This window comes from Corvus moneduloides, chromosome 5, assembly GCF_009650955.1.
Source record: "Corvus moneduloides isolate bCorMon1 chromosome 5, bCorMon1.pri, whole genome shotgun sequence".
NCBI classification, from domain to species: Eukaryota; Metazoa; Chordata; class Aves; order Passeriformes; family Corvidae; genus Corvus; species Corvus moneduloides.
The window spans coordinates 68,413,662-68,441,309 of NC_045480.1; the positions used below are offsets into that span (position 1 = coordinate 68,413,662).

General features: G+C 42.8%; 1 protein-coding gene across 1 annotated transcript in view; it reads right to left on the reverse strand.

Annotated features, from left to right (window-relative positions):
* Positions 1-27,648, reverse strand: part of FAT4 (FAT atypical cadherin 4) — a 123,874-nt gene that overhangs the window by 25,020 nt on the left and 71,206 nt on the right. The window contains exons 5-9 of the mRNA XM_032109041.1: positions 25,845-26,767; positions 24,942-25,116; positions 11,009-11,189; positions 7,418-7,668; positions 685-5,034 (exon numbers count right to left, since the gene is read on the reverse strand). Of these exons, the coding sequence (XP_031964932.1) occupies positions 685-5,034; positions 7,418-7,668; positions 11,009-11,189; positions 24,942-25,116; positions 25,845-26,767 (5,880 nt within the window). The remainder of the gene's footprint in view (positions 1-684; positions 5,035-7,417; positions 7,669-11,008; positions 11,190-24,941; positions 25,117-25,844; positions 26,768-27,648) is intronic.

Genomic DNA, 27,648 nt, shown 5'->3' on the forward strand with positions numbered 1-27,648 from the left:
GGTGGCTATAAGCACTGGTTAAAATTGTTCAGACCTTCCTTAAATATCCTACTCATGGCAGAAGCAAAGACCAGCCTGCTTTTCTAGGGTTGCAATGCTGCTGTGTTTGAATGTGTAATAAATATTAGAGAAAAAATACTCAGAAGGGGTAGGAATGCTGCAGACATTTCTGTGCTTAATGAAAAAAAAATAAATGACAAAGGGACAAAATACAGAACAGAACAGAGAGGTTGGCCATTTTGCCTGAATTCTGCTTTTTCCCATATCCTTCATCTGTTTTCTGTCCTGCAAGTAATTTGGGGCAGAGGCTGATTTTCTTGCTTGGCACACTTCTAGCAGACTTGAAATGCTCCCACAATATGCATAACAATAACATGTACAGAAAAATCATACTTGAGCATTGGAATCGTTTCTACACATTTAATAAATTTAAATAGCTCTTGTAAAAATCTTTCTGTTCTAATGCAAATCAGGTAAGTGAGATTTGCCTGGGGACAGACCTAAAATAAAATAATATTGAGGGCACCTGATCTTCTGAGTTTTCACACTATGAATACCTCATTTTGCATGACATCTTCATCTACTGGGGATGCTTGCATTCAGACAAGTTTGGGCTAAGAAGGCACATCTCCACACTCTCGCCATCTTTCCTGGACTGTAAGGTATAGAGGAGTAAAAGCGTACCTGTGTACCCGGTTTTACAAACACAGTTGAAGCTTCCTGGAAAGTTCTGGCAGGCAGCACCATTTTTGCAGGGGTTGGAAAGGCACTCGTTGATGTCCCTCTCACAAGCCATGCCAGTGAAACCCTCTGGGCAGCTGCAGGAGAAGCCCCCCACCAGGTTGTGGCAAGTGCCGTCGTTGTGGCAGGGGGATGGGAGGCACTCGTCGATGTCGGTCTCGCACAGGCTCCCATCGTACCCTGGCAGGCACCTGCACACGAAGGGCCGCAGGGGCTCGTTGGCCACGATGATGACAGGGACGCTCTCGTGGGTCCTCAGGGCCGGGCTCACCGCCAGCCTCCTCAGGCAGCTCCCTCCGTTCTGGCAGGGGCTCTGCAGGCACCAGTCATGGTCCACAGCCTCGACCCGCACCCCACTCTGGCGGAAGAGAACGTCCTTGATGCTCTCGAAGAAGGTGGCCACGCCGCTGGGGTTCACGTACTGGTTGTTGCCGCGCTTGACGGCCGCCATCAGGAAGGTGTGGTTGCTGTCCTCGTACAGCCCGTAGAGCTGGATGGCCGTGCCCAGCCCCGTCAGCTGGGAGCTGGCGATGCGCAGGAAGTGCAGGTAGTGGTTGGTGAGGAAGTCGCGCACGCTGTGGGCGCTCAGGCGAAGGAGGATGCTGTTGTCGATGGTGGTGTTGCTGAAGCCCGTGAAGAAAATCCGGACGCTGCTGGTGACAGCGCCGTGTAGCCCATCATTGCTGAGGACAGCCAGGTCAAACGTGCCATCTGTGGACCTCGCCTGCGAGTGCAGCTCACAGGTGCCCCCAGGAATGCTGAAGAGGCTGGTGACTCCTGAGGTGAGGGAGCATTGGAAGCTGTCTAGCACATCTGGATCCTGTGGCTTTACATTGCCCAAAATTCCACCTGGGAAGAGGTTGCCATAATAATGAACAAAGATTTCCACTGTTCTGGGCTGAGATGGGTTGTCGTTTTGGTCTATTACCTTGATATGCACAGTTCCTGTGGAAGACATCTGAGGAATGCCAGAGTCTCTCGTAATCACTGAGAGGTAGAAATCACTGATTTGCTCCCTGTCAATCTCCCTCGTCGTTGTCAGGACACCAGCGGTGCTGAGGCTGAAGTAGCTGGTGGCAGGGCCAGTGCTGAGCAAGTAATATGTGAAAGGACCTTGGTTGGGAGGGAGATCAGGATCCGACGACTGAAGCATCATCACCGGAGTTCCAGCACGGTTATTCTCCTGGACTTCTCCTTGGCTGGTGGACAAGGTAGGGCCATTGTCGTTGATATCTTCCAAAGTTACTAATAGAGAGGCACTGCCTGTTGCAGACGGTGTTCCCGAATCGATGGCCAGCACAGACAGGTTGTAGACAGGCAGCGTTTCTCGATCCAGCTCTGCAGTGACCGTCACCTGTCCCGTCTGTGGGTTGATGGAAAAGGCGCTGTTCTCATTGCCAGACCCGATGAAATAGGAGAACCTGCTCCAGCTGGGGACAGAATCTGAATCAAAGGCACTGACGAATGTGACGTGGGTGCCTGGAGGAACACCCTCGCTAATTTGTATATTGTAGGTTCCCAAGGTAAAAAGAGGAGGGTCGTTGGCATCCAGGATTGTGATATTAACAGTTACTTCATCTATATCTGCACCACGAATACTCCCCAAATTTTTTGCAAGGACTTTCAAAGAGATTCGTTCTTCTTTTTCTCTGTCAAGAGGTCCTGAAACATAGATCTGGCCACTTTTCTCATCTACCTGGAAGCCCTTCTTTCTGCTGTTGCCGAAGATGAGGTAGTGGACTTCTCCATCAATTCCCATATCACGATCACTTGCAAAAACTTCACCTACAACAGTACCTTTGGAGGCTGCCTCTGAAACCTCGAAATAATAAAGCTTGGACACAAAACGGGGCACATATTCATTTGTCCCTTCTAACTGGATGTTGACAGTAGCAAAGCTGCACCTCTCTTCATCTGGAACATTAAAAGCCTTTACTGTTAAATGGTAACTCTGCTTTGTTTCGTAATCTAAAAATCCCTGGGTGGTGATGGTTCCCGTGTTGGGATCAATGACAAAGAGGTCGCTGTCTGAGGACTGAATGGCATATGCAATCACAGCGTTAGATCCGGAGTCAGCATCAGTGGCGTTTAAACAAATAACAGTTGTCCCACTGGGGGCGTTTTCTAACACGGTGGGAAAGTAGTCCTCAGGGCTGAACGTGGGCGAGTTATCATTGACATCAATGACATTAACAGTGACACTGCAGTAGCCTGTTCTGGACACCCATCCTCCATCTGTGGCAGTAACAACCAGCTCGTGTTTTTGGTGTAACTCAAAATCAAGTGGTTTGGCTAGCGTCAGTGTACCAGTGGTTGTATTAATAGCAAAGATTCCAGCTTCATTTCCAGAGGAAATATTGTATCTGATCAATCCATTCATAGCAGCATCTCTGTCTCGTGCTGACACCGTTCTGATCACTGTTCCAACAGAATGACTCTCCGGGATAGTAACACTCATACGGATTTGGGAAAACTCAGGTGTATGGTAATTTTCTTCTGTCACTACAATTTCAACAGCTACCTCAGATGAGAGTGGGGGATTACCCTTGTCCTTGGCTTTCACTTTAAACAGGAGGTTTTTGTTCAAATCAGCCATTAGTGAAGACGACACAGAAATCCAGCCTGTACTCCTGTCCAGTCTGAATTTATTAGTTTTGCTCTCATCAGAGATGAAGTACTCCACTTCAGAATTCAAGCCAAAGTCCTTGTCATCCACTGCAGTGACTTTAATTAAGTTCGTGCCAACCCTCACGTTCTTAGTAACAGGAGTGAAATATTTAGGAGCGAGGAAGAGCGGTGCATTGTCATTGCTGTCTACTATGTTTATGGTGACAGTGGTCTCGCTCACTAAAGGAGGACTGCCCCGGTCTGATGATGTCACGACGAAGCTGTGCCTGTTGATGTTGACATTGCTGGAACCGCTGGAGTTTTGGTACCTTAAATACTGCTTGTTGAAAATCTCCCCCGTGGTTGCGTTAATGCGGAAGAACTCGGACTGGGATTTTATGAAGTAGAAGACTTGGCCATTGGACCCTTCATCTGGATCAGTGGCTGAAACCTGGGTAACCTTTAGCCCAATCCCAGGAAGCTCAGGACACTCCAGATAATAGGACGGTTTTATAAATCGTGGGGCGTTGTCATTGACATCCGTGACAAATATGGTGACATCTGTGCTCACCGTCCACCCAGAGTCATGGGCAGAGACCCTGATTCTGTAGCGGTCAGTGTCCTCCCTGTTCAGTGGTCTGCTGATGGTGATGTCCCCAGTGCTGGGATTTATGGTAAATGGGAGACTCGTGTCCCTTATGGAGTACCTGCTCACTGCATTCACCCCGATGTCCTCATCTGACGTTGTGACTCGGGTTACTGTAAAACCCAGAGGTGCGTTTTCAGGCACAGAAGCACTGAATATCTGGGAAAACCTTGGAGCATTGTCATTTTCATCTAAAATATTAATGATAACTTTGACAGTCGTGCTCTGGAGCGGAGTGCCTTTATCCGAAGCTTTTATGGTTAGTGTGTACTGAGACAGTTTCTCCCTGTCCAAGGGCCTGATACTTCTGATCTCACCAGTGGCTCGATTGATACTGAAACTATTTTCAGTATTGCCCTCGATTATTTCATAATTTAGCTGTCCATTTAGGCCACTGTCTCTGTCGACAGCAGCCACCGTCAGTATCTTCCTTGGGGACAGGTTCTCGGCTATTTCTGCAATGAAGGGATCTTGCTCAAACTCTGGCGCGTTATCATTGACATCAATCACTGACACTTCCAATTTCTTGTATGAGGAAAAGGGGGGAAAGCCCATGTCTCTGGCCTCAATCCACACCACGTATTTCTGGATGGCTTCAAAATCTAAAGCTTGCCCAACAGAAAGCTGTCCTGTCACCTGGTCCACCAGGAAGGTGCTGCCCAGGTTACCGCTGGCGATGTAGTAGGACAAAGAGCCTCCTCTGGCTGAAGATCCAGAGACCGTGGTGACAAGCGTCCCAACTGCTTGGTTTTCAGGAAATGTGAAGGTCTCCTGATCTGCCTGAACACGAGGAAATTCGGCTTTGTCCACAAACCTCACGGTGACCGTGGTAGAGTCTGTCTTGGGGTACCGGCCGCCATCCCTCACGTGGACAGAAATGGTGACTTCGGACTCTCCCACCAGTGGTTTTGCAGCCAGGATTGCCCCCCTTGCTGGATCAATGTGGAACTTCTCAGAGTTCTTCCCCATGAGGGAATAATGGAGCTCGGCATTGGAGCCAGCATCTGCATCGGTGACGGTCACAGCAAACACGAATGAGCCTGAAATGGAGAACAAAGTTAGGTCAGTCCTTTAATGAACGCACTGACTGTGAGAAACGTGACACCAGGTTTTCACTCGGAAGCGCATCCTGGAGCAGCATGCTCTTCCTTACGCTGCCCTGAGATTAACTGCTTTTTTCACAAGATGCTGAGTTCAGCAAGGGGCAGGTGAGTTTGCGAGTCCACAAGACATGCATGCAGCCAAACTATGTGGAGTTGGAAACTAGGACACTGCATTCAGAGAGACGGACGTACAGATCTCAGTAACTGCACTGGGAACTGGACCTGCAGCCTTTTGGAAGCCTACTTCTAGAACATTCACAGTATAAAAGCCACAAATCCACTAAGATTGAATGCTATTTTGATTTTTAAAATTACTCTTAGCTTATTTATCCATGAAAAAACTCCACCCTGGAATTCAAGGACTATTAAGGTTATGTAAGTGAACAGACAGTCCCCATGGACATTTACTCTACACACCCACCATATCCCTTGAAGTCCCTTCTCTTCCTATTCCCCAGGTACTGCTCCTTTCTCCCCACTAGCCCCTTACTTCTAGTTTTCTAAGAGCATTCCAAGGACAGTAACTAAGAGGACTGCATTTTTAAAAGCACACCGGTCCTCTGAGAAAGGGGAAAAATATAAATACAAAACTATTGCGCACTAGTACAATAACATGATTATACTCAGACTTTTCAGGTCTTTTGAATTTATGCTTCACAATAAGCTTGACTGATGGGCACCATTTGCATTGACCTCTGTATTTGCCCATCTGCAAGGAGAACCAAGGGCATTCTTCCTCACCGGACTTTACAGATCTAATGCGCGGCACATCTTTCAAATTTGACACTGTTCAAACAATTTGCAGAACACTGTTGATATTTTATTGTTACTAAAATTTAGAAAATACCCAGTTTTGTACAAAATCATGCCGTTTCCAACCTCTTAAGGGAAAATCATTTACAGGCAGGAATGGCTTTGACAGCATCCCTTAAAACTATACTTCATGTCACTATTTGTCATGTGCAGTGATTTGTACTCCAGGGGCAGGAATATTTAGACAAGAACAGTATTCAAATCCATGTGAGAAATGGGACAGGAAGAAATGAAGACTTTTTGCTTCGCTTATTCAAATTATATTATTATTATTACTAGTTTCCCCTTTTAAACTTCATTAAAAAATACCAGAAAGAAAAGAAAGTTGTAAATAAAAAGGTGGATGCATCCCTAGGTTTTTGCTAGGTTAAAAACAAAGTAAACATAGCTTAGGTTTCTAGTTGTACAAGATTTTATACAAAAAAGCACCCAAAAAGCTATTGCCAGAAAACATCAGGTCAACCTATGTGTACTCCTCGTGAAAAGAATTTAAAGGAACACCCCAAAACCAACCAGACAAAGTCACTGTGCCCTAGTCAGATTACACGAAGTTTCACCAAGGCAATAATAAAACAATTTCATAATGTTGTTCTGGAAACAGGGAAGAATTGTAAACAAATCTATTCTTCCATGAAAAGGAGAAGTATTTGCAGTTGTTTAAAATTTAGAGACAAAATCCAAGGCATGGGAATAAGCCTTTTTTTCTGTTAGAAGAAAACTTGTTTTGTAAACCATTTGTCATGGAATCCTCTCTGTAGGCATCACATATCCATGTATGTGTATGCATGTGAAAACATGAAACATGAACTGAATCAGAAATTAACTCCTGTGTTGAGTGAAGTAACTTTAATTTGGGTGTAGGCTCCACAAAAGGAAGATTGCTCCTTGGATTTACTTTTATTTTATTTTACTTCACCACTTGGCTCAAGGAAAGGCAACATATTTAACATCTGACACAGATACTGAATTTTTGGAAGAGGTTGTCAAAATCCTCTTTAAGAATTGCTCAGAGGAGACTTTCAGAAATAAAAACAGGCCATTGTCTTCCTAACCCTGGCAAAATAATCACGTTTTTGAGTGGGTGCTCATTTACAGTATGTCTACTTTACGTAACTACAGGAACGTAATTGAATTTGGATGGGAGGAACAGAGTAGAAAAAGCCTGCTAAATTGTGGATGGTAAATTCAGGTTTGTTTTTCCTCATTCCCATGGAACACAAAGATAATACCAGGAGAACAGCTGCAGAGGAACATCTCAAACATTTCTGGTGGCACAGATTTGCATTTCATTAAGATGTTGCCCGGAGAAGCTGTGGATGACCCATCCCTGGAAGTGTTACAGGCCAAGTTGAGATGGGACTTAGAGCAATCTAATTTAGTGGAAGATGTCCCATGGCAGGTGGGCTGGTGCTAGATGATCTTTAAGGTCCCTTCCAATCCAAACCATTCCGTGATTCTCTGTTTACGGAAGCGCTTTTATGCTAAGCACTACCCGTGACCAGGTTACCTGAAGCAGCGGGCGATGGGACGTGGGTGACGTAGGGGTGGTGCTGGAATTTGGGTGGGTTGTCGTTCACGTCGGCCACGGACACGAGCACGCTGGTGGAACTGGAGAGAGCCCTGGGGAAGCCCCCGTCGCTCGCCACCACCACCAGGGTGTAGTTCTCCCTCGCCTCTCGATCGAGGAGCGCACTGGTGATGATCTGTCCCGTAGAAGGGTTGATGGTGAATTGCGAATTGCCGCCCGTAAGCCTGTAGCTGTTTGAAAGGAAAACCACGGAAGAAAAATTGGATTAGTATTTCAAAAGGCAGCCTGCTGCCTTAAGATAATAACCATTTTCTATACTCTTCAGACTACCATGCTGATTGGTATCAATACAGTCAGATTTTTTTCTGACTTTCCACCTGTCCCCACTGTTTTTCGTATTTCAAAGCCTGTCATAAACGACATAAACGATATTTCCAGGCATAGTTGTTTAGCACACATAGATTTCTAATACATGAGTAGCTGACTGAGCCTTTGGATATTTGAAGATACCATCAGACATACTCTTAAAACTGCCTACTGGAGGCATCCTCTAGGGCTGATTTCCCTGGGCATTAATTTCCCCGCATTAAGTGTTACTCCCAAAGGCTGATGTACTTCTTAACTGAATCTGCAGAATATAACTAGAAAAAGTACTGTTTTCTGAAACAAAAGGACGACAGTTTTACAAAATGAAATGAGGATTTAATATCCATATTGTTTCCTGATGCCAAGTTTTGCTATTCAAGATTTCAATGTTAATTTACAGTAATTCATAGCAAATTAATAACCAGAGAGCTCTGGTAACAGAGACTAATTGGCACCAGAGTTTGACTCTTGGTGGGTGTATGTGTGTGCACACATCCCTGTGTGATTTGATAAGAACTGACTCTGCTCACTGCAGCATGTCGTACGGGCTACCTCTGGCTCCTTACCACACCGAGTTTGTCCCTTCTCTTGGAATGCTTATCCAGCTTGTGTTCACACAGAATGAATCTCAAAGGTATATTTTTAAAGGTACTTGGTTAATACTACCTTTTTAAATAATTTGTATAATGGATTTTTGAGAAAACAATGGAAACAAAAACTGGCTAAAATGAACAATTCTCATGTTCAATATTATAACCCAACACAGCTGTGGTTAGCATTGCTCCTCTGGTAGAGCACAGTAGCAGCTTTTTTAGGTAATTCTGTGAAAGATTCAGAAGAAAGTGCCTTTAATGAAAGAGATTAATATTCCTATCTTCACCTCTTTAAGACCAGAGCAGGTTATGACAGCAATAATAACACAGCCCAGAAGCTGCACCAACAGGATTGAGAGCCAGCCTGTGTAATAAGCTGTGGCAACTTCTCCTGCTCAGTCATTAATCTCTACACAATGCCATGAGCACACTTTAATTGCTTAATTATGATATAATGTGAGGGCCATATGCAGTTATTCTCCAGCCATAGCAATGTGCATCTAGAATAGAAAGAATGTGCACAAAGCCTAAAGCACCACTTAAATCTGCCTAAACGGCAGCAGCACAGGCACATTTCCTCCGTGCTTTGCAGTGATTTAACCCTGCGTGAGGTGTTGCAGAGACAGAAACTTTCTCTTCTGTGTTTCCACATTAATGTAGTGGCTCAAATGTTAGCACTGGCAAGATACCATGATTTTTTTTTTTTAAAGGAAATAATAAAGACATATTGTATTTGTCATAAGATTATTTGAATTATATCTGCATGTAAACCAACTGGACAATGTAAATGTGTCTCAACATAACTGCAAAAAATCCAGAATAAACACAAAAAACCTAAACAAAACAAAAACCAAAAACCCCTTGAAACTCTAATGGTGACAAGTGGCATAAAAGGAATTTGATCCAAACACTTAAAATCTGGCCTTTTGACTCTTATGTCTGCTATATCTAACAAGACTGCTCAAGTGTGCCTTGCCATTTACAACTCCATCGCCCTCCTTTAATGACTTCACAGGTTATCGCCAGAAACAAGAGAAGAAGAGTTGGCACATATGGACAGGTGACAGTTTTCCAGAAGACTAATTTCTTTCAAAACACAGCACATTTTTTGACTTTAAGCGAAAATGTTAGCCAAGGATTTTAAATATCCCTTTTGGAAACCAAAGGTTTAATTTTGAAACAGACTTTAACAAGACTGAAAAGAAGTTCTGAGTGCTCAACACCTCTGACAAGACGACCTTGCATGTTCTGGTCCTTCTGGCTTTCACCAGTTTTGTAATACCAGTCATATTTTAAGATCTACTTTAAATGCTGAATCTGGACAAGTTCTGTCCAAGAAAAACAAAGTCTGTTCCTGAGCCTAAAGAGTGTAAAACAAAACCTGAAAACAATTTTTAATAGCTACTTATGAAGGGAAAAAAAAATTATCAACTAATTCTATGATGAGGTACTGAGTGAATGACAAAAGACTAATGGCAGAGATATTAAAGCAATTTAACCACACTAAAGAAATCCAAGAGCACTCTGATAATTTCTGATTATGGGATGTAATCATTACAGTCATTCATGATTTGCATGAAATTCTTTTTTTCTAAAGGAGCTTGTGCCAGAAATAGTTTTTTAGACTGAAAGTGAATAGAATTAAAAGCTTCATTGTTTCACAATTTAATAAATTTAAATTGTGGATGATTTTCAAATATCTAAAGATGTCTAAACGTCAAGCTTCTATTTTTGGCTTGTAGCTAGTTGGAAAGAAAATATTTCAGTATTTTATAGACATTGCTTTGCCATAACATAGTTCTGTTTTATTTTACTTCCTTTAAAAAAAAGTGACACAGAGGTATTCCTGTGCTCTTTGAAGAAGGAACTGAGGTACTAACAAAAGGTAAATAAAGAAGCTACTTTTATATCCTGCTTTGTGAGTTTGGAAACAGTGATGTTTGCAGCCACAATAGTTAAATGTGGTAAGATTAAGAACTAATAGAAAATTTGCTTTGCATTCCATTCACAATGTATCTGTCCTCAGTGGATAATCTTCAGCTTGTCACTGCCACTCAGCATCTTCATTACTCTTGTCTGTGGAACTGGGAATGGCCAGTGTTCAGCCCAGTGACCAGTGAAGTTCCATCAACTGAGCCCTGAAAACCCTTTGGCATTTAGTGCAAAAATGCCAAATTCTAACTCTTTACTGGTTTTCTGAATGACAAACTTTATGCCTATCTTTGTGTGATTTTCATGTTAAACTGAAGACATTAACTGACCAAAAATTTACTAAAGGAACATGCTGGCTTGCAGTGAAAATTGCTCACTTCATGAAAAGGTGTGAATGCAGTAACATGGCAGGTAGTGGGTGCAGGTGCAAGTTAAACTGGCTTGCTTTTCACTCAGTAAAAAAATAAAGTAACTCCACAACTCTGTTTGTCCTTAATATAACTCTAAAAGCCTATGAACAACAAAAAGACAGATTTGCCCAAGTAATTTAGTTACACACATAAAGCTGTTCTATTTTGTCTTACAGCTTTAAGGCACGTTGGTGATGGACACTGGGGAAAAAGAAAACTTCAGGCAAGATATGAGGCAGTATTCCACGGAGCAACAGTAATCGACCTACCTAATAACAGCATTTGTAGAAGCATCAGCATCTGAGGAGTTTACGAGCAAAATATCTGTCCCCGTGGGAGCATCCTCCGGAACAGTGGCAAAATACATGTTAAAGGCAAACGTGGGGACATTGTCATTGACATCATCCACTGTGACAGCAACGGTTCCAGTGCCAGTGAGGGCAGGAGATCCTGCAGGAAAGGGGGGATACAAAGTGCTAGAGGTTACAAACACCAGCATGCTAATCGGAGGTCTGCCAGCCCTGATTTAGAGCCGAGCACTTGAGCATGTCACAGTTCACAGAGCAAGACAGGCAGCTCAACGCAGAGGACAGGGTCAGGTTTGTTTCAAAGTCGTCTTGACATAAAGTACAAGCAGTGAAAGACAAAGAAAACAAAACAAAAAAAAAAATTATTTCTCTTGCTCCATCTAATTCCAGAAATATTTTGTAATACAAGCTCAGTGGAAAAAGATGGTCTTGGAACTGCTCAGAAAGCCTTCCTGTAACAATTAGGACCAATTTGGAGATGTGGTTGACTTTGCTATTTCTCTGCGAGAAGACCTTCAAAGGTGGCACTCTGACAGCCGTGAAGACTCCAGCCCTCAATTTATTTGTCCGCAAAACAAATGGAGTGGAAACAGTGGCAAAACCCAGCTTTCCATGTGGCTTTTTCACTGCCAGTCACAGCCCTGACCTGGGGAGACCTTCTGGGAGTGGGTGAGAAGGCTGCAATGAGTCTCCAGCCCTGTTCAGACTCATTTTCTCCATAGAAGAGACCATCTATAGCAGCAAATAATGCTTGCTTCAATGGGATACTGGCTTACGAGAAATCAGGCTGAACTTATTTAAGCCAGGGCTTTCATCCTCCTTGTTATTCTAAACTTAACTCTGATGAGCAGCAACGAGCATCAAGTAGCATGTTTATTCATGTGCAATCTCTCAGTATTTGCCCTCTTAAGCTTTTCCTTTGTCAAATGCAAAAAAAGACGATGGAGACTTTTACAAGTTCATGTTAGTTTTGTCAGTCCATTCATTACACTTCTTTTCAGCCAAGAATCAGCAACATCTCCTGCTAACCAAATTCTTCACTGAGGGTCCCCTGGAAAAAAGGGATTATTCCTTTCTTTGAATACACAGGAAGGAGAAGGAAAAAGTGATAGCAGAGCATAAAACACTTAAGTTATGGCCCCTTTTACTCAAGAGACAGATGATGACCATGCCTGTTTTACCCAAGACTGCATTGCTTTCCCCTTCCATCTCAGATACAACAATTCAGCATTTGCTGGACTGGGAAAAAAGCAATGATAATGAAATGCTTTGGGCCAGAGGCTGGTGGAGTCCTTGCCGTGAGGCAGGCATATTACACGGAGCTGTCACTTGATGGAACGCAGGCTGCCCCGTGTGACCGCCCCAGTCCTTCCAGCCCGGCAGATGATTGGGTCACTGCTATCCAAGGTTATTGCTGGAGCTCAACCTTAGGGCTGGGAAGGAGGCAGGCTCTGCTCTTGGGTCTCATCTGCTCCTGGCAAGGGCTGCAAACACAAAGTTCTTATATAAAAGGAGAAATAACAACCCATTTTCCCACATGTTAACCCTTGAAGGCTGAAGAAGCACCGCACTGCGCTGCGGGAAGAAGCTGGGAGCAGCCTTTGCACAGGAAGGAGGATTTTTCACCATAAAATGCTTCACAGTAACGTGGTTTAATGCCCAAATGGGCTGAATGACAGAGCTTCCAATTGAAAGGTGTTATAAATCTCACAAGGCTGGGTTTGGAGGCTGCTGATCAGAGGGGAAGGATCACAACGCCGAGGAAAGAACGTGCAAGCCAAGGAGTATAGGTTTCACATCACACAATAGAGGCCTTTCTCAGCTCTAGTCTGAGGTAATTCACTCTGCCAATTAATACGCTTTCAGCCAGGAAAGTTACATTAAGGCAATAAGTCTGACTCATTTTTTAGCCTTTTTTTTTTTTTAACTCACGATTTTGTCATTTAGCCAAACACATATAGATAGAAAAGCCTGCAAAAGTGTTCTTGATTGCTGAAATATTGCCTGTGAAGTGTTTATTATTACTGCATTAAACGAAAGAGAGTCCTCAGTGGCGTTTGCTGCGTGTGTCATCAAGCTCTGGCCTTCCAAACGCATTTTATTGACATTCATCTTGCAGCTAATGAAATGAAAGGTTGAAAGTTGTAAAGTTTTGCAGCTGATTAAACAATTTATATATAATTCAGAAATTAATCTTGGGCAAGTCACATTCAAAGAGCATCAGTAATGCAATTCAGCCTGGAAAAGAAAGTTAGCTCACAGCTAAAACCTGAAACTCGCTGTTTTAAACGTATTTGCTAAGTCAAAGCCAAGGCCAGAAAATTCACTCCATGGGTTCAGTCACAAAAATGAACAGAGGTGGCAGCGCCTTTAGATCCCAACCTTTGCCTCATACCCCAATCCCTTATTCTCCAATTCCCCTTCCTCCCTGGCAGTGTGTCCAAGGCACCATGCAGTGCAGTATGGGCTCATTTGTGTCAGCCTCAGAGAAGGGACTGTACCAGCCAAGGCTGAGCAGTGCACTAACAAAATTAGCTGGGGTAACATTAGTAACCCAGACCTCATCAACACTAGCTTGTGGCTGCAGAGTGCTCACAGAGACATCCCAGAAGTCCAATATTAATTCAGCTGTTTGTAACATCCCAAGTCACTGCTCCTCAGCTCAAAACCCCAAAACTTTCTCTTCTTACTTAGATGGAAAAACTCACGTATTTACATTGGTTTCCTGTCTGTGTACTTACCCAAATATGCTTTTTTCCCTCTAAGTAAAATATCACGTCCACAAATTTACTCCTTTATTCTATTACACCGAAAGATAAAGTTGCAATTTCACTGAGAGTCCTCAAAGCTTTTACTCAGTTGAAATTAAACTACTAGCTCACATTTCTGCAGTTACTGAGAAATGTAAGAAGAGGAAATTACAAATGAAGTAATTTCATATGGAAAAGAAATAGCTCGGGGCCAAATTCTACCGTCCTCAGTGAACTTCCAGTGAAAGCTGTGCTTGCATAAGGACCACAGAATTTGGCCCTTGGTAATAAGCAGGTTTCATAAAATGTACATGTCATATTTGTGGTGAGAGAAGTAGTTTCCATGGTCAGGCTGAGTTCCCAGATTTCTTAGTTTTGCTTCAATAGCAAATCTCCCCCAAGTCAGTTATTCATATTATGGTAGAGCATCACCCCTATTTTATTCAAACTGCTCTTAATATTTTGCATAAATAAGGGCAGTAAATTCAGTGTAAATTCTGCAATATTAGCCAGACACACAAGATGACCCCAAACCTTTCCTAATAAACCAGACATGTTACAACCTATCTAAAATTGCTGTACACAGCCACACAAGCCTCTGAGTACTTTTAAAAACAGCCCTGAGGGCTAAAGCCACAAACATACACTTTTCCCTCAGTGAACTTCCATTAAAAATTTCTGTGATTTTTCATGATAGCCTGGCTATGTTTCGGAAGAAGCAGCAACTATTTCTTTGTCAGACACTCCTCATTTAGAGTATTTCTCTGGTGTTATACAACTAGCAGGTTTCTTCCCAAATCCCAAAATACCATGTCTCACAGAGGCTTAGAATATCCATGTTGGAAAAAAAGTTTTCTAGAAGGATTGAGGAGTGAAGGAACCATCAAATGATGAATAACCAGAGAACATAAAATTGACTATGTGAACTAAATGGGAGAGATCAAGTTGGCTGTTCCTGTTCAGTGAGTATCAAATCTTTAAAATTTATAAGATGGTGCTATTCATGTATTATCATTATTATTCTGAATTTCCCATCTCTGTGTGCTGAGGTCTGTTTCTGTGAACTGCACAGTTTATTTTCTAGGTGGCAGCTGTACATATACACTAAGCAGACGGTCCCACAGACGTCCACACACGTCATTGTTGAAACAGAGATTAACCTGGGATAGTGTCAAAATAGTAACACTGAGTTCAGGGGGAAAACTGCTTCCCACGGACGCTCTCCCAAAAATTTCAGCTTTTTTGCTTACATCTGCAAGTAAACATGTGTCTGGGGATGAAGAGAAGGAGCAGACCTTGGGAGCCTGCTCCTTGGGGGCCCGTGGCAGAGGATGAGTTACAGAGAGAGGTTATGAGAGGCCACCTTGGGATCGGCCAGCACTGGGCTGTGGCTCTCCTCTCTGCAAGAGACACTGGAGGAAGTGACAGGAAGAGGGGAATGTGGGTCAGGCAGGGGCACGGGGCACGATCTCTCTTGCCCCAGCAAGGTGGCAAAGAACTACAAGCAGGTTTTCTGCTCCATTCACCTATGCTTGCTTGCAGCTGATCACCACAAAAAATATGATGATATTTGCAATTTGTCACTTTAGAAATGGTAACAAGCCCTCTCAATTTTTTCCTCTCCCTGTCCAGGAGAGGTGGGATGAAAAATAATGGCTCTGTGCATCAATACAAGTAGAAGAAAGGAAACAAAATGCAGGAAGGTGACCGTGGGGAGAAATACAATTTACCTGACAATCTCTATTTCTCAAATGCTGGATAACCAGCAAAGAGAGGACAATACACCTTTCTGGATGAACTCATCATAAGCCACTCATTCCCCCCACTTATGCTGATGCTTTGAACCCACAAAGTCACCCACAAGGGATGCACCTAAAGGCTACTTTCACTTTTGCCTTGGTCTATCCACACACCAACACTATGTGCTTGTCCCTTGTCCTGGGGAATGGGAAAAGGAAGCTGTTTGGGCTCCCTGGAATCCCCAAACACATGGCAGTGTCTGCTCTGGTACATGTTCACCTCTCCATACCACATCTGGGTGAGTGAGGAATGAGCAGAGCACTTAGTGCACTGGAGCAGCAAGAAAAAAACCATGGAAGGAAACTTGCAAAGCCATTTAGGTTCTTCAAGAAAGCTCAGGAAAAGATGATGCTATTGGAAATTATCTCGGCTGCACGGTGCTGTTTGGCTCACAGCAAAAATTAGAAATAGGAGAATGTGTCCAGCACACCATCCACATATTGTTTGAAGCCTTAATGGCTTCTAGGTCCTGTCTGCACCATGGTTAGCACAGCAGATAGTAAAACCATCATTCCTTTCAGAAAGCAGGAACTCAAAAGTTTTTGCCAGCACTAAGATATCTAAATCACGTGCTAGAAAACTAACAGTAAACTTAAGCAAAAAAGCCACAGATACATTTCACTAAAATGAAAGAAAAAAAGGATTAAAATGAAATAAAATGAATCTAAATGGCTAATCAAGACTCATACTGCAGGCAGTTTACCATGTTTTGTGGTAAATTAAACACATCATTATGCTGAAAATTGGAAAGCGATTTAACAGAAATGGAATTTTTGCCTCACTGAAATGTGTTGCTTTGCAACAAAGCGGATTTCACTTCTCCAGTCAAACACTGTGAATGAGTCCCAGGACTAGGACTTGTATGTGTTATCACAGAGAATTAACTTTTACACTCAAGTAAACAAGGCCTTTCTCACAATAAAGTGGCCAATCTTTCTAAATGCATTTAAATGCAGAGCGTGCTGAGCCTCCCTCAACTGGTGAGTCCTAAAATAAATATGGAGCTAGATTAAGTGAAAATGCAACAAGCCTGCATTACACTTTGTATTCCTAGTGCACATGAACCTTGATTTGGAACATGGATGACTTTAACTTCTTTTCCAAGAACAAAGAAGAAACTGCGTATGTGAAATGAGAAAAAGCAGCAGCTCTTTTCACAAGATTGCACCACAAATATTTGTCCTGGCTGGGTATGTTGACTGTGCTTTGTTTTCTTCTTACTCAATTTTTCACCACAGGCTGTCATGCTAAGTCTTAAAAAAACTGGTGAGCCTAGATTATTTTGAGACAAAAGCTCAAGTAAGTGGCTAATAAAAGATATTAAAAAGTTAGAAGCTGTACTCTCAGTCAGGTCAGCTGGTGACCGTGGTGAATGAGACCATGCAGGAAACTCAAATTTTCAACATTTCTGAGTGTGTCAAATTTGATTTAACAGAACTTGTACTTCAAAACCCAAGGGAATAGATTGATAGCTGGGACAGATCTGTACTTTTGCAGGGATTATCTAACAAGAAAAAAAAAAAAAAAGAAAAAGGGACTCTCTGTACTACATCAAGTATTAGAAAAGTCAGTATCATCCCCCATCTAGCAGCCTAAATAAACTGGGAGCAAACGAAACTAAATTGGAGAACATCAAAAGTGAAAACAAAATAATAAATTAATCACTGGATCAGAGTCCAACCTTGTTCAAGCAACAACATGTCCAGCCATGCTTAGGCTGATGCTTGTGCACAAACACAGATACTCACACTCGTTTTGAGAGTGCAAAAGAAAACTTAGTCCCAAAACAGTGATGCACAATGGGATCTCTCATCCGGTTTTATCCACATGGGTTTTAAATTTGGATACCAAAATTCCTGACTGACTACATCCTATGAATTCATTAAGCTTTGGGGCTTCAGAACAGGGGCAACAACATATTATGATTGATTTAACATGCTGTTGTAAGAAAGGGACACAGAGGGGCAGTTTTAAGGCCTCTGGTGTATGTGCACATTTCCCTATCCCTGTTCTCCTCCTCTGATCAGGAGCAGTTTCCTGCAGCTGTTAACCCAGAGAGGTAAAAAAAAGCTGGAGCACTGTTACAGACCTACAGGAACACAGACACTGACTGAGAAGGAAACACATGCAATAAAGTATAATATATATTTAGCACAACTTCACACGTTTGACAATCTCACATGTACGTACTGCACATTTCTTAGCCGGAAACGCATTTATTTCCAGAGCAACCAAATGGTTCAAAACAAGAACAATTAAGGAAAACGCTGAACTTAATGTTCATAAAAATCATGGCATATGACTGGTTGTAAGGGTGCAAGGAAGAAATTGTTCCCTGTGAGGGTGGTGAGGCCCTGGCACAGGTTGCCCAGGGAAGTTATGGCTGCCCCGTCCCTGGAAGGGTCCCAGGCCAGTTTGGATGGGGCTTGGAGTGACCTGGTCTAATGGAACGTGCCCCTGACTGTGGCAGAAGGTTGGAATTCGATGAGGTTCAAGGTCACTTCCATCCCAAACCATTTTATGATCTCCCTGTGCCCGCAAGGCAGGCGGTGCTGGGAGAGTGGGCCTGTCCATGTGCCCCACCCACGGCCTCTGGCGACCTAAGTGAGATTGAAAGAAAGTGGAACTGCAACTCAGAAGAAAGGCAGAGCCATTAAAAAAATATTTCCTTAAAACCACCAAATTACTCCTCCTTGTTATAAGTTATTGCTGTAAACAGAAGAAACAGAGAAGCTGGCTCCTGCAGGAACTGCTGACTAAGGCAATTTTTGACGGCTTGTGACTCCTGAATATCCCACAGTGAAATTCCTGTAATGCACAATTTTGAATTACGCTTTAAAAACACCCAGTATAAATAGAGAAGATTAACCAGCAGGCTAAGTGTTCAGGCAATATGTGCATGTTTTACTTGTTTTATCCTTGCAATTAAGGCTTCCTGAAATTGTAGCTTTGTATTTGAAGATTGAGCTAGCAGACTTACAATTTATAAGGTGTAATGTTTAATTTAAAAAACCAGTTTAAGATCACCAAGGCTGGAAAAATCTTAGTATTTGTCAAAGGCTGATAAACTGCTTAAGAACTACTCTAAGTATTCTTCTGCAAAACAGATTACATCCAGAGATCTCATTAGCAGATATGAAATAGAATTTCACAGGTAAGTGATGTAAGCAGAACAACAATTTAAAATTAATTTAGATGTAGAAGTTCCAAACTAATCAGAGCAAGATGGATGAATGAAGAGGTAAGAGAGAAAGTGTTACAGCTTGAAAACCGAAAAACAGACAATTCTTTCTAACCTGAAAATTTTTACATATTAAGCATTATGTTCTAGCTTCTTTTCCAGTTTAAATAAACGAGCCTGAATCTTTTTTTTTTTTTGAAGAGATATACCTGGATTTTTTTCCCCCTGAAACTAGTTTGAGTTGGTTTGAAAATGAAGTGCTGTGCATTATGTTAATCTGAGTGAAAATCTTTCATTGTTTTCACAGATATTTCAGCTTGAGCTGGTCAGTCTGAGCCCTTTGCCAACCTGAATGTCTCTCCTGCAGCCCACCCCAGAGAACTTATATGCTTGGATTTAGCCCAGAGACTTTTGCTGGGCTATTTTGAAAATATTGATCTAATAATGAAGGTTTAAGTCCAAAAACAGGACGAAATCCAGCAAATGGCATGCTGGGGCTGTGTTGTGCATCTCATGGGGCGGTTCTCTGAGGGAATGGGCTAAAGCCCTCATCTCCTTTGGGGAGGAAATGTGTCAAATCCTATAGACACTGATATGCTCTCTTCCCTGACAGTAATTCCTTAGGGAATATTGGACTGACTCTGCCACAAACTCTCTTCCTAAATAGTTTTTGGAGCTTTTGTCTTCTAGAGAAAAATGTCACAGGGCTAACAGTTTCTAGGCTCTGTGATAGGGCAAGACCCTGCTATTAGAGTCCCACAACCACAAAATGCCACTCTCAATTCTCTTGTCTCCTGATTTTGGATGATGGTAAGACACTATGAACACTACGAACTCATTGACGAATGTTGCCATTTCAGTTCTCCTACGGTGCCATTTAGAAATAAATTAAAAAATCATGCAGAACTACCACAACAACAGTTTTAGTACCAGTATTAAAAGAGCAAAAAAAATAAAGCCTGTGAAATAGAAAACCACTAAAACTAGACTAGAGAAGACAGCACTGACACAAGGAAGAACTTCCATAAAGACAAGGAAATAAACAGAGCTGGGACAGAACCCAATATTCATTTTGAAACAGCTGTGGCTATAAAACAAGGCCACAGAAGAGAGCAATCCTTCTGTCAACTGATAAGCACCAAGGTGAGCAGACATCAGCTCCATTTAGCTCACCAAAGCCTCAGCAAACATTGCACAGAAAGTCTGGCAAACAGGACATCTCTGGCTGAAGTGAGTTACTTGTTTGTTTTGACAGCACCAAAATTTAAAAATAGCTAAATTTGTTCTAAAAATAATATTCATTCTTTTCAGGCAACATCTTTTCACACTGTAGACTCTGTGTTAGGTAGAAATACAGTGTCTGCTAAGGAAACAGGATGAGTACAAATGTCTTTAAGCCCAGCCACTTAAATCTCACACAATGTTGAGCCTTAAGACTTTCTCAACATTACTAGAAAATACAGCTGTCCTTCTGTTGTTACCCCAAACTGGGAAATATCTTGAAATGTGTTAAAAAAACAACACAACTGCACTGTCATCTTTCACTTGATTTTAGGATTGAAGGGAACCAAAAGCCTAGCTCAGAAGAGAATTCCTGAGAAGTATATAACCTCTCTGCTTGGTTGCCCTTCTACATCCTTGAAGGAAACAATGCATAAGTCAGGGACCAACATTTTCTAAAGAAAAAACATAAGGTTGTTTTTCATCCAGGCCAAGGATGTATACAAAGAGCACCTAACTAAATATAATAATCAGTCCACTGATTCATTTCTTTAGGGACTATTTATCTAAATCAATAAATAGATTATTTAAGAAAATAAAATTTTAAAAACCCCAAAACACAGGAACACAGCTTCTAATTAGAAACATCACAACTTGATTTTGGTTTCATTGTGGCAATATGGCATTCTGACCAACCCAATCAAGAGATGGTGGCTGCAGTTTATTTAAACAGTAGTCCCAGGCAGTGAGTAGGTTTCCAGATGTGCTATTCCACATCCCTGCAATCAATAAATAAGAGGAGGAGGACTGTTGGAATGCTAACATTTGTCCAGAAAATTGCTCAAAGAGTTAAAGACAGGGATGATAAAAGCAGCTGCACCAGTTCTTGTCACGCTGCCAGAGTTGAATGTTTACCTAGTGCTGCATCCCCACCAGATGGGGTGAAAAAACAAAAAGTAGCAAGTCTCTTTTCCCGACCATTTTGCCATGAAGAAAGGTAGAGCATAGCAGAACAGATTTATGTGGTAGAAGCAGACCCGTGAAGACACATTCAAATAGTTGCATGTACGTTTCTTGGCGTTTATGTTAGCAGACATTCTGGGGCAGCATCTGCAATCTAAACACTCTCCTGTTATTCCACAGTCCATCACCTTGCCTGTCGCTCTATTTATAATTCATGCAGTCTGGTCTTAGAGCTTGTGCTGCAAGAGGGTCTCTAAAGTGGGATGGCTAAGCTTTGGGGTTGAATTATGTTTTATTTCTTGACCAAAGCCACAGGTGTACAGCTCTGGAAGATGCTGAATGTTCCCAGTGATGGATGCTTTGCGTGTCCTCATAAATCCCCCCCTGCCTGGAGTGGCGGTCTAGTATCCGAGACCCAGCCGTAGTGAGAGCACAGTGGAAGTGCAGAAGTGAGGGAAGAGTGATGCTAATCCAAGGTAGGAATCAAAACCCTTTGTGCAGACTGTCCTATGGAAACTGGGCACGAGGCAGGCTGCGTGGACACAAATCACTGAGCTGAGCGCCAGAAGTTGTTTTGTCAGTCTCTTCCCTTTCCTAGCACAGAGGGAAGACTCTGCACCAACCCATGATCCACCCTGAGGACCAGGCGGAGGATTAGCAGCCAAGGCCAAGGAATAGTTGGGCCAGAGCCAGGACAGTGCATATATCATGACTGACTTCCCTGGGCCTGAGGGGAGCTCTTGCTTGGGAAAGCATTTCTTCAACAACCGCCCGGATTTCCACTGCTGGTGCACGTGGTCCCACCAGTGGTCCCCCACCTGACCTGTCCCCAGTGCTTATGAGCAGCTGAGCTCTTCATTACTCACAGTTCTTCTCACGTGCCCAGGACTAAGATCTGGGCTCTGGGAGAGCATGCCTGTGTGCGGTGAAAGAGCACAGAGATCCCTGAGGGCACAGGCACTGTAACCCATGCAGCCCTGCTGGCTCCACACTTTACCACCTCCTAATCCTTCCCTTGCTGTTATACTCGGTGTACCTGCTGCCAAAACATGCTGTAAAACCTATAAAGGTGCATTGGATGGACACTTCAAGATAAAAATAATGAAAAATTACAAGTCATCCTTCTTCCAGCAACTTCCCCTTACACAGGCTAAGGTAACACTGCAAGAATCCACAGTCACGACTTGATGAAGTGAAAATAAACATAAGAAAAGCAAGAAATCCTTGATTATGGATAAGGATACCAGGAAAACAGCCAAAACTAAGTTGGGAATCCATTAGTTCTTATGTCTAAGTTCTAAGTATGTATTTGTGTCTGCTTCCTGGAAAGAACAGGAAGAGTTGGCATAGACTTCTATAGGAGCAGGATATCATCTCTGAATACTTTAAACCAGTCAGTGCAGCCTATAAAAATTCAGATGCAGACCCTAAGAAAACTGGGAAGAGGGCTGGACAGACAGAATTTTGCTCTTGATGGACTTTTCCAGAGTTAACTGCATCTGGATGTGTACCATGATTTTTATCTGTAAAAAAACCCCCAAACCTTAAATCAGATGCACCATATATGGCAAGACTGTTCTTTGGGCTGCTAAAGACTACTTGAAAGACTGTTTATTACAGCTATTAAAAGCCAACCTCAAAGTGCAAAGGACAATACCTTTTCCATGACTCATTTTCAAATATAACATGGATGTGGACAATTTCAGACAAGTCTGCTTTCTTCAACACTTTGTCAGGCACAGCTTCCCTACCTGTTTTGCATGTATATTTCTGGATAAATGATCTGTATGCAAAATCCTTCTTTCTAGGAATTATCAAACAAACACAAACTGAGAGACTCAAAAGAAATGGTTATGTTAGGCAAAGAGCTGGACACACCTGTGAGAGTTTCTTTTATAAACATGTAGCAGCTGCTCAAGAACATAAATACTCCAAACACTTTTATGATCCATTTCAAGATTGTGTTATTCCCATCTTTTTGCCAGCATGGCAAGAAATACCTCATTTAATGAAGCAGGCACTGACTAGCAGCAGCCAGTGTGGTACCACCTGGATATCTACCATGCCTACGGTTCACATCCCACTTCCATGAAATCAAGTTAAGTTTTGCCACTGACTTCTAAGGAAGACTTCTATTTTCCTGTGATGTCTTAGATAAATCGTGGCTAGCATAGTTTTCAATGTATTCTTAGCTGGTATGAATTCAGAACAAGTATTCAGTGCAACCAGAAGATGATAGCTAATGCTATTCACCAGCCTGGCTGAAAATTACCCCAAATCACACCAGCTGTGGATTAGTCAGGCTGTAAACTTAAACACAGCAGAGCAGTTACATTTAGCTTAAAGTTACTGCTGAACACACTTGCTAGTACATTTTAACACTAGCAGGAGGGCATGGGAACTTGTGCGTTAGCTTTACAAGAACATAGCAAATTTAAAAAGGAAGTTTCAAACAGTGTTTAATCAGTGTGATATCTACATGTTTAAACACAGGAACTCATAAAACATGCTGCTGTTCTTGTCAGCCACTTATGGCAAAGGTCCCATGCACACTTCATGTATTAACATCTCCCTGGATTACCTGAAACTCGGAGATCTCCCAACACAAGTAAATATTTTCATTTGGGACTGCTGGATTTAACTGTTGGTTAAAGCTCCTAGATTTTGTATTTTTCTTTAGGGACCAGAGTCTAGGAAAAGCCTGTGCTCTGGTCAAACTCTTGGCTTACACACAGTGCTAGGAGCAGGGTACAGCTGAGTACTGCTCCCCTCCCTCTTCCAAGAAGGACAATAATTGCTGGCTGCATGACACCCCTTTTATCAGTTTAGTCTTTGGGTACTCTGTTCTGTACAGCCCTCACTGACTTCTGCCAGCTTGGACTGAGAGACCAAAGAGACATCAAGACAAATCCAGCCTCAGCTTCGGAAGGAACATGAGGACATTCAAGGGAGTCCAAGTCACAAGTGAGCAGTTCGAGGCTACAGAGTAATGGAAAGCCAGTGTAAAAACCATAAAGCACACAGCATCTCTAGCCAAAGTACAAGACAAATGATACCTCAAGCCCTAAAATTGTGTTTTGCAGCTTCGGCTGTGCTCAGACTGTGGAATACCTGAGCACTGCTGCAATAGGAAAATATAAGCCATAGCTATTGTCACTGGCACAAGATACTGCACACAGCATGGCAGAAAACAAAACTGTATTCACTTGTCAGCAAGTCGGGTTTGGTTCTATTTTTACTGCTAGAAAGCAGGAACAAATTCTGCAGTGAATTAAATCCATCAAACCATGGGAGACCGGAGATCAGTCCAAAGTATGATGCAGGATGTCTTTGTTAATAATACTCACACCAAAATCTGAAACCAAACTTTTGTGCTTGGACACCTCAAGTGAAAGTGTAATTAATCTTAATAACAAGACTTCACGTCCTGTTTTAAAATGAAAAAAACTTGGAATACATTTGGTACTGTGGAGCAAACATATGACTGGATGCTGAGCAAAGCAGAAAATTAAAATACTGAAATGCAAATTCTTGTTACTTTTCAGGGCTAAGATTTCAGTAAGATTAACTGGGTAGTCCATAGCTGTTTTCTGGCCACAGGTGTGACCTCTGCACATTTGTGATGCCAACATTATATAGGGTTTTATTGCCATTTGAACTGGTATTTGTAGTCATGCATGAAGTTCTTATGACTTAGGTAGGACCACTTACTACTGCAGGGCAAAAATCCACCTACCTAAATCTGTAGCGAGTACTACTAACAGCAGAAAACTGGACATAAAATCCTGATTTCCAGAAACCAAATTCCCTTTGACATCAGGTAAGCCCAGCTCTCCTCACAGAAATCTCCATTCAACACGGCTACACAATCTCCATCCATTAAAGTTTCAGACCACCACCACGAAAACATTTACGTTTTTGCCCAGAATGCACTGTTTTCCACGCGACCTCAGCAGAAGAGAGTTTTTAGTTGCCTCACCTGCATCAGCAGCCGTGACCAGGAGCAGGTACTGCTCCTTGGCCTCCCGGTCCAGGCTCCGCACCAGGCGCAGCTCTCCGCTGCCCGAGAGAGTGAAGGCTTCCTCTTCATTGCCAGCCACCAGCACGTAGGTCAGCTTGCTGTTCAGCCCTTGGTCATCATCCCTTGCTACAACCTACACAAGCAATGCAAACAGAAGAGATATCAAAGACCTGATGAGCGCAGGAGGTCTGGAAAATTATACTGGGATAGAGGAAACATTCTCTGTGGTAATAATCCAAATTAATGGGTTGAATTAATGCAAATGCTACAAGTATAAATGAGCTGTAATTGTAAAAAAAAACTTAACACAGTGATGGTGGATTTAAAAAACATAGTTTGAAAATATTAAATAGCTGATTACCTATTTTTCTTGAGCATAAATACAGAAAAACTGTGTTGGGGCTCTGTGAAAACCACAAATGACGCGTATAGGCTAAGCTCTGTATGAGAGCAAGCACTGCATGTCCTGCTGTCAGAATCCGTCTAGTTCTCTCTCAATATTTGGCACACAGCCTCATCCCATGTAGGCAGTGACTAGATTGATAGATTTGTTGCATGGAAGTTGAGAATGAGATGAGAGATAGAGCAGACTCTTAGAGTCCCAGTGGAGGCGTGAGGATAGGTAGGGAAAACACAAACAGAACTCCAAAGCATATTATTAACTTTTGGTCAAAAAAAACGCACCCATACAAACAAAAAAGAAAAACAAGCCAACAATGACTGCAAGTTCAATTAAAGCCAAGAGGCAGCTTTTCCATGTTTTGCCCCTTTTTAATTTTGGAGGAAGGACACTGGGCATTAATACCATGTAGGCATGCCACTAATTGTCAGAGACACACATTTACTGCTGAATGTACCTACCTGCAGAATAACTTTTGGGAGCGTCTCCAAATTCTCGGGGACATTCACAGAGTAGGGAGAAAGCTCAAATGTGGGAATGAAATCATTGACATCCTTCAGAACGATACTGACTGTTGTGGTATCGGTCCTGGGGCTGCTCCCGCGGTCAGATGACTGAACAGTCAGTGTGTAGGAGGGCTTCTTCTCTCTATCCAAAGGCTTGGCCACAGTTATCACCCCTGTCACAGAATCGATCCGAAACTCACTGTTGGCATCTCCGCTCACGATGGCGTAGCGGACCTGCCCGTTTGTCCCTTCATCTGCATCTGTAGCCAACACCTGGATGAAATCCGTCCCTGTCAAAGTATTTTCTGACACCTCTACCTTGTACAGCTTTTGGGCAAAGAGCGGGTTGTTGTCATTAATGTCCAGGACTATCACCACCACATCCGTAGACGAAGAAAGGGATGGCTGGCCCTTGTCTGTGGCTACCACAGTCAAGGTGTAGTTGGCCACGGCCTCTCTGTCGAGCTCTCCAGTGAGCCTCACTTCCCCATCGATAGTGCCGATGCTGAACTTGTTTCCCAGAGGCCGGAGCAGGCTGTACTCGATGTAGCTGTTGGGACCACTGTCGGGATCAGTCGCCTGTGCTTTGAACACCACCGTATCTATGGGCGTGTTCTCCGGGACGTAGGTCAGCTTAGGGGAGATAAAGCTCGGAGGGCTGTCGTTCACATCGAGCAGGATGATCGAAACTTGGGCTGTGTTGGTGTACCTGGAGGCTGGGAGGGGAGCCATGTCATGGACTTGCACGACGAGGCTGTAGAAGGACTGGCTTTCCCGATCCAGAGGCTGCCGGATGCTCAACACGCCGCTGTTGTCGATGCTGAACTGCCCCGCGCTGTCCCCGGACGCGATGCTGAAGGACAGCTGAGAGTTGGGGCCTGGTTGGGGAGGGAGAAGAAAGGTAGATAATATGAATTCATCCCACTGACCTAGGTATCAATATTTCTAGCCTTGTTTCCACAGGAAATTTTCCTTCATTTTCCTATGGAAATGAACCACGTGGTTCCTATACAACCACGTGAAGTGTTCAGCCTCCTCATCACCATTTTTGAATCCATCTGCTCATTTCAGGCAAGTTTCAGAGTGGAGAAGAAGCCTTTGAAATGATTATTTTCGGACATGGTAATATTCATGAAAGAGAGAGGGAGGATGTTAACTGGAGAGGCCGCAGAGGGAATGTCTGGCAGGGTTCATCTCTGCATTTCATTCAGCAGGAGCTGCACGGTGGCACCACGAGTAATTTTTCCCCATCTAAAATGGTTGGGGATAAAGGATTTGAAGGGTTTTCCTTCAGAAACCAAGACTTAGTAGTTCTGCTGCTCACTGAACATCTGGTTTCCTCCATTATTCCCAGTTCAACCAAGCAACATTATTATTAATGTAATTATTTCATGAATTCTTCCACTCAATTAAAAAAGCCACAAGCAGAAACTCCCAAGCCTAGCTGGAGCAAGCCAAGAGTGAATAGTGGGGAAAGGTATGCTTCCCATATATGGCATGGTATTCCAAAATATCAGATGAACAGCCCTCACTCATCTCATGATCAAAACGTAACTAGCAATTATGGTCAGGGGAGAGATTTATCATTCCAGTAAGGGAAATACATCCTGAACCTGGACAGGGCTGTGAAATATCCTTACATATTCCACGTAAGAAACAATGTGTGTTATTGCTTCGATTCCACAGTTCACTCTGAACAACTAATTATTGGGAACATCCAATTGTGAGACAAGTTTCTTCTCCTCTATCTTACTCCTAT